The 7,279-nt window shown below is 37.3% G+C and overlaps 1 protein-coding gene across 1 annotated transcript; it reads right to left on the bottom strand.

The window, feature by feature from the left end:
• Positions 1–5,502: 5,502 nt before the first annotated feature.
• On the bottom strand, positions 5,503–6,895 carry LOC127097407 (uncharacterized). The gene is made up of 3 exons (XM_051035902.1): positions 6,773–6,895; positions 6,184–6,349; positions 5,503–5,936 (listed from the first exon to the last, which is right to left on the bottom strand). The coding sequence occupies exons 1-3, from the start codon at positions 6,819–6,821 to the stop codon at positions 5,696–5,698; spliced, it is 456 nt and encodes a 151-aa protein (XP_050891859.1). The 5' UTR covers positions 6,822–6,895; the 3' UTR covers positions 5,503–5,695.
• Positions 6,896–7,279: the final 384 nt, after the last annotated feature.

Raw genomic sequence — 7,279 nt, 5'->3', positions numbered from 1 at the left:
TCTCCATCTTGAACTCCTTCATCCACCACGATGGTATCTTGGTTCACTCCAGCGTCATCTTCTTCGTTCGAATCAGTTTCACGATCGGAGCCGCTGGTGTGAGAGTGTTGAGTAGTGGTCTTTGATGGTGAAGTATCAAGGCCACCAGAAAGAGGTTGATTGATCTCACTCATGGAGCATTTTTCAGATGACAGTCGATAAGTGGGTTCGCCAATGCTATTTAAGACATCTGCTATGGAAGTTGGCGCGAAGGAAGTTGTGGCTTTGGTTTGAACGGCGGTACTTGCGCCACCCTGAAATCAACACAATTAAAAAAATGAGTGGTGAAAGACAGTAAATAAACTAAGTAAGGTAGAGTGAAGTTTGTTTTACCTTGTCACCTTCGACCCCAGGGTTGGAGTTATCACTTTCACTTTGGGCCGCCGCTATCTTCGCCATGTCTTCGGGAGTAGGCTCTTGGATGGTAAGTGCATAAGGCCTTTTCTTGGAGAGTTTTGTTGGAGGCTGGCTCAAAGAGTCGGGGATCTTTGGTTGTTGTTTCCTCTTCCTGAAAGTTAGGTCGAGAACCAGTGACAGATCCTCTTCGTCATAATCTATCGTGACAAGGGCTTCTGTGGGTTTGTTTTGGATTTTTATGGGGGTTAGAGGAGATTTTCGAGCAGCCTGAATTAAGCATTGGAATGTCAGTATCATTAAACATAATCAAGAGTAAAAAAGGACAAGACAGAGATATACCTTTGTAGGCTTTCTACCTCCCTCAGTCTTCGATTCGACTGGTCTTCTGATGGTTGTTTTCTTGGGTGGAACCCTGGTGGCTAAAAGAAAATAACATAAAGTAATTAGTGTAAGCTAAGGGTAAATAGCCTTAAAGAGGGGTATGCTTCGAGGAAAACCTCATGTGTCACACCTTCATATATGTCTGATTCGATGCGAACATCTTCGGTCCCTATATGAAGATGCCATTTGAAACTGTCTAGAGTATGCTTAGTCGCAACCACCCGTTGGGCTTTTTTATGGGATTGCTGCCGAAGTATCTTAATGGAGTCCACACAGATAAAACAGTTTGGAAATAGAGGGGCAAAGGCCACTCCAAAGTCAGCATTAGGTAGTGGAGGAAATTTTGGGGGAAACAATTCGAAAGCCATTTCGTAGCGTTTCTCATGAGGAACGTACGAAGGAATTTTTAGACTTTCCATTTTCTTCGAAAAATTTTCTTTGAGCGTAACAGTTGCTTCGCGGATGGTTCGACTAAGATCATCAGGCTTATAGGCAGTTTCAAAGTAATTTTGAAAAGCTTGGATTTCTTGGATAAGTGTGTAAGTACCTTTTTTGGTCTTTTCATGCACAAGAAGAAATGCTTTATGAAAATGTTGGATAAAGGAAGAGACATCACAAAACTCTGCAATATAGTATTTGTTCCACCACCTCCCAAACTCTCGAGTGCAGAGGAAGTTAGGCTCGAAGGAGAGAAGAGTGAGTTGGGTCCTACTAGTGTATCTGGATATCTGCTTAAGGGCAGTGGTTTCGTTGTGGACTGCATTGTAGATAAGGAGGCTACCCTTTTTATCATACAGACACTTTGGGAGAGCTTGAATTAACCCAAACTGTCGAGCAACAAGGTTGGGTTGATAGGCGATCAAAGTAACCTGAACCTTCGAGGGGTTAAATCGAAGGGTTAAGATCCTAGGGGTCAAAAAGGTTTCCCAAATCAGTAAAGATTTTGTCTCTCATTTTTTGGAGGGAGATGGTAAAGTCCTTGTAAACCATTATGGATCATACTTTCTGGAAGCAAATGGGGTCATGCTCGAAGTAAAAACATGGCGCTTGACGAACATCATTATATAGCCCATGAAAGTTGGTTGAAGGGCCCGTCCTTCGTCATTGGGAGTTAGATGGGTCAGTCGAATGTCTTCGATCCTCCTATTTTTAACTTGCTCAACTTCTTCATCAACGAGGCCTTTATTCGGTAGGCTTGCCTCGAACGTGGCATTAATCCATATTTGTAACAGCCAAAAGGGACCAGAGAGGAGGAGATTCCCTTTTTCACCCAAATTCTTCAATTGAGCGACTCCATCACTCAATGACTCATAGAGGCTTTCCAGTATCATCTCACTTAGGCAAACATCATGTCCATCATGTAGTTGATTCGCCATGGTGAGGTATTTTTTGGCAAATTGTAGATACTTCGAGCAGAAGACATAATGAGACAACCACAGAGCCAAGAAAGCTATGTGTTCCACGTCAGTGACGGTGTCGGTGTCTTTGTCATGATAATGTGCGATATGAGTCAAATATGTTGCTCCAGAGATCGAAAAAGATATGGTATCTTCAGGATCATACGTATGTCCAGTGGGTTTTAGCCCTGTGATAGCGGCTAAATCGAAGAGTATTGGTGTGGCCATGCCATATGGGAGATGAAAAGTATAATGTGTACTATCCCAGAAATATAGTGAAGAAACTAACATGGAGGCACTACACTCTAATCCTACCTTCGACAACATTATCAGGTCGTAAATTCCCATATCTTTCCAGTTTTGGGCTTTTTCTTTTTCTATTTTCTTTAACCAATCCAAATAATCTGTTGGATATTTGAATGTGGGGGTAGCGCGGAAAACTCTAAATCCATTGTTCATGAACCTCAAATCTATGGTTTCACTAGCATTTGGGTTTTGAGTGGCGGTTATTTCAGCCCTAAGGTTTTTTGCTTGCCCTATGGGTTAGCATTTATGGTAAGAGGGAAAGTACTCTTTGAGTTTGTTAAAATCGGCGTTTAAATCAGTTAAAGGCCCAGATAATGCATGAGTTTTTCCAGAAACAGAAACAGAGATAAGTACCTAAGAAGCATAGATTTTGCGTTGTTCCTCCGTTTTAGGTTCTGGGATATATTGCTGATTACCCACCGTCGTTGGATTAGGAAATATAATGAAAGGAGGAAGCTATGAAATCTTCTTGGGAGCTTTTGATTTGACAGTTGTGGTCTTGATAGCTATGCTCACTTCTTTAGGGGCTTTTCTTGAGGTTGCCATTTCTGTTGAAAGTTGAAAGAGGGAAATCTGGGTTTTGGTTAAAGATTGCCTGAAGATGAATAACTAAAGCGTTTGGAAGTTCAGAAAGCGTAAAATGTGAAATTGGCGAGTTTGTGGTTTTTATAGGCGTGCTTGGAAGAAAAACGCTTCAAATCAACATTAATGGTTGACAAGTTAGTGGAACATGTGTCTTCCTTGGATAATGTGATGGAGAGGTGGTAATTAATGTCTAAACCCACGATTTTCCAGAGTTTAGGAAACGTGATGATTGAAAAGATTCGGTTGTGGGCTGAAGAGACGTGGTTAGGAAAAATGTAATGATGACTCTGACGTCACCAGACAGCGGGGAGAGACTGGAAAGTTTTGCAACATTGGAACATTTGGCAATATGTCAAAGTTGTTCAAGGCGTCGAAGCATTTTCTCAAAAAATGTCTTTTTCTCCTACGTGTCGAAAATAACATTTTTTGGGGGCAATTTGTTAACTCATAATTTCGACGCCTATTTTAGAGTTACAAAAATGGAAATCCCATGTGAAGATGTTTTCGACCGAATCAGATGTTTTCGACCGAATCTGGTATTAGAGAGATCCAGTCGAAAGTCCCTAGGTGAGAAAGGCCATCGTGCAGTCAGGACTTAGAAATATTTCTTCAAATATTTTGAAGACGGTTTCGATTGGAGATTCAAAATCTAAATAAAGGAGGGAACTTTGTTCTTATTTGAAACTGCTGAAAGAACACGTGGAGCATAATGGGCAACTACATCCATGCAAAGTGTCATGTGTCTGGACGTGATTGAAGGGTTGTTAGAAACAATTATTTCGATTGAGTATAAATATAGGGTCTTAGTGTTAGGATCAGGGGTATGTCAAAGTGTGTACAGAGTTTGTAAAATTTACCAAGTACCCGTGTGAAGAGGAACCGTAAATTAAGAAATGTACGTTTGTTTACACCATTGTCAATTATTTTGAAGTAATACAATTTATCTTTACTTTTCCAAAAGTACTTCTTCATTTCAAACAGTTTCAATACTTCGTTATTTCAAACATTTTCTTTTGTTGTTTAGTTATCATCATTTCTTTTACAATCTTTCTCTTTAATTCGCATTAGTCTTTTATTGTCTGAGTTTTAATCATCATTACCATAGACATTGTCGAAGTGTTCATATTTACTAGAATTTACTTTAAAACAATTAACACATGTTTTAGAATCAATCTGATCGATCCTGTAAGTAACCAAATTTAATAATTTGGAAAATCAGTGGTTGTTTACCAATTTTCACGGTAAACAATAACAATGATTGATGTTAATTTATGTTAATTTTCTATATCTATTTCTACTTTTATTTCTGATTTATCAAACACAACAATTTTCAAAAATACAACTCCAAATCTTTCTGAGATTTTGTTACATCCAAAAATATATTTTCGTGGCTCTCTAAAGATGGGAATAGTAATGCCCTTAAAAAAATGTCCATCGCATCTCTAGCTAATATCTAAACAAAGACTTTGAAACATAAGAGTAGGAAGAAAATTAAGTCACTATTTTTTTGTCTTAGGCTTTGGTTAGATTGATGATATGAGATGAAATATAGACATAGAATGAAATGAAATAAAATTGTATTGATTGGATTAGTTAAAATCAATTGGAGCGATGCCCAATGAAGTGATATTTATTCTCTTCCATTTCATCACTCGCAAACATTCATCTTCTCATTCGATTTCCGCGGATTGAAAAACATATCTTCCTCCCTCATAAAACATTCAACAATGGAATAGAATTTCCATTACACTCCATTCAATTTCAGTTCATTCCACTTTTCATTTTAAAATATTAAAACATTAATTCATTTTAAAATATTAAAATATAATAAAAGATGTGGAACAGAAATAAAATAAGTTTATGCTCCATTATTTAGATTAATTAAAAGATAATGGAATGAAAAGAAAAAAATGATAAAATGCATTTCATATCATTACAGCGGTTAACTTCATTTTTTGTATTATCCAATTTGGACGGAATATAAATTTTATTTTATTCCATCATAAAATATTCGAACAAATGTCATCTCATTCCACTTTACTCCCTTTCACTTCATTCCACTTTACTCCCTTTCACTTCATTCCACTCTTGATTAGTTAATGTTTGCTATAAATTGATTAATGTGTTAATATCTCACAAGCTCATGTGATCATTTACCATGTCTTTTTCAATATAAGTCAAAGTGAATTATAAGGATTTTTTCTATTTACTTCTCATAGGAAATTAATAGAGATCTCGTGCTTCATAATATAGTTTCAATGCATTATCGTTATTACGCAAGGGATGCAGATGCAGCTTCTTCTATTGAAGATTCTAATTTCTATCCTGAAAATGCAGCTTCCATTGAAGGTTCTTGTTTCAATACAGTCGCAAAAACCAACAAGGACAAAAACAACGGCGGCAATGACAGGATCGGCTACAAGAATGAGAAGAACTATAGTGCAAAAACCAACAAGGCCAAGCAATAACACTAAAGTGAGAGTTTACGAGAACAATGACAACGATGAGCAAAGGATGAGCGACAATGAACAACACAGAGATATTATAGAAAATATTCCTGAATTTAAATTTTACAAGGCAGCGAAACTCACATTCCAGCCGAATGATTGAGCAGCAAAACCACTGGTATGTCAGCATTCACTAGGGAGTGCATTGAAGAAATGATAAACCTCGTCTTCATCAAAGACACCTACCTCTGTTGAACAAACAGCGCAGCATACTTGTTTTAATTTTTCATCGCTCCCACCAAATTCTCTGTCCCTTCTATTTCTTTTTCTTGATTTTGAGCTACTTTGACTCGTTACTTGTCTATCCTCAATCTTGCAGTTCGTAACAAATATTGCTCTATACTGTGTCAAATATTTCTCGTGCCTGAAACACACAGATGAAGTCACAAACCACAAAAAGTTCCAATGACCAAAATCAGCAATTATGTGGAATACTTGGACAAAACAGATGATATCTGGAATCAGAAAACTTGAACAACAAGCTGCCGATTAGTTATGTAGCATTTTGTTCGCGAACTGAATAGAATATGTGTGTGTATGAACACATGCGAAATAGCACAAAATACATAAGTTAGTTTGCTAGTATATATAAATATCAGCGCCGCGTATACCTTTGACATTCTAGGCAGAGTGTGGTGAAGCAAGCGGGGCAGCAAAGCACCGCATCAGAGTCACGTCCATGTCTTTTTTTATGAATCCAGTTTTCATCCTTTTCGTCAAGTTCAGGATCATAAAACTCCGGTTTGGTTGAGTAGTCAATCTCGTCATCATCAGAAACTGTGATATTTATATCAAATAAACAAAAATTAAATGGTTAGGATAATACACAATGCCGTCTTTAAGAGCGAGCTACCACAGAACCACACAAGGCCTAAAGCTTGACTAGTTTAAACCGTGGCTAAAGACGACTTCATAAAATAGTTGTTATCGTTAAACCACGACAAAATAGAGTCCCTGTTTGATTTGTCACACTTCAACAGTTGTTAACCTACACTCTGAAAACTTAAACATGATTCCTCTCCGCCTCAAAACCCTAGATTTCCCTTTCCTTCAAACTCACATAGACTTAACAAATTTCTAACCAGTAACATTTGCATGTAAAAAAGATGCAACAGTTACAGTTTCATTGGCAGGTAATTTGAAATTAAGAGAAGCATAATAACAATTTACGATTAAGAAAAAAGTGAAGTTAATAATTACCAGTTTGTTGTGAATTGGAGGGTGATTTGGCATCATCTCCTTGTTCCATTTCTGGGAAACCTTCGCTCTCGGAAAGAGAATAGAAACGAATCGAAGATGGAATTGGAGTCTTTGAAGCCCACAACAATATAGGCTGAAGAATTATTGGGCTGCGTTTTGCAAAAGAAAGCCCATCAGAATACTACTAACACATTCAGAAAATTTTACTTCATACCCCTACGTTTAGCCTCATATCCCAACAATTTTTTTAAAATACAAATTTTATCTTTAACTAATTTTAACCAATTTACCATTTTATTTTTACCATTCAGTTGATATTTCCGAAAATTACACATTCCACCCTCGCACCGGAACTCCTGGAAAAAGATTTCTGGTATGTATTTTTTTCAAACCGGAAGACTAAACGAAAGACATCCCCAACACTGCAATCAGTAAACCGGAAGACTTCGACAAAGAGTTCCGATTCTTTAATAAAAAAGAAATATTTCTGAACACTTATTGAAAGAG

This window comes from Lathyrus oleraceus, chromosome 6 (assembly GCF_024323335.1).
Source record: "Lathyrus oleraceus cultivar Zhongwan6 chromosome 6, CAAS_Psat_ZW6_1.0, whole genome shotgun sequence".
In the NCBI taxonomy this organism is placed as follows: domain Eukaryota; kingdom Viridiplantae; phylum Streptophyta; class Magnoliopsida; order Fabales; family Fabaceae; genus Lathyrus; species Lathyrus oleraceus.
The sequence above is the reverse complement of the archived record's forward strand: the minus strand, read 5'-3'. Positions and strand labels throughout refer to the sequence as shown.

Bases quoted from the DNA above. Each gene is read 5' to 3' on its own strand.
- LOC127097407 (XM_051035902.1), bottom strand. From the start codon at position 6,821: ATGGAACAAGGAGATGATGCCAAATCACCCTCCAATTCACAACAAACT. The intron at 6,350-6,772 runs GTAATTATTAAC...TAAATATCACAG, and splicing joins CTCCAATTCACAACAAACTG to TTTCTGATGATGACGAGATT. The intron at 5,937-6,183 runs GTATACGCGGCG...TGTGTGTTTCAG, and splicing joins CTCTGCCTAGAATGTCAAAG to GCACGAGAAATATTTGACAC.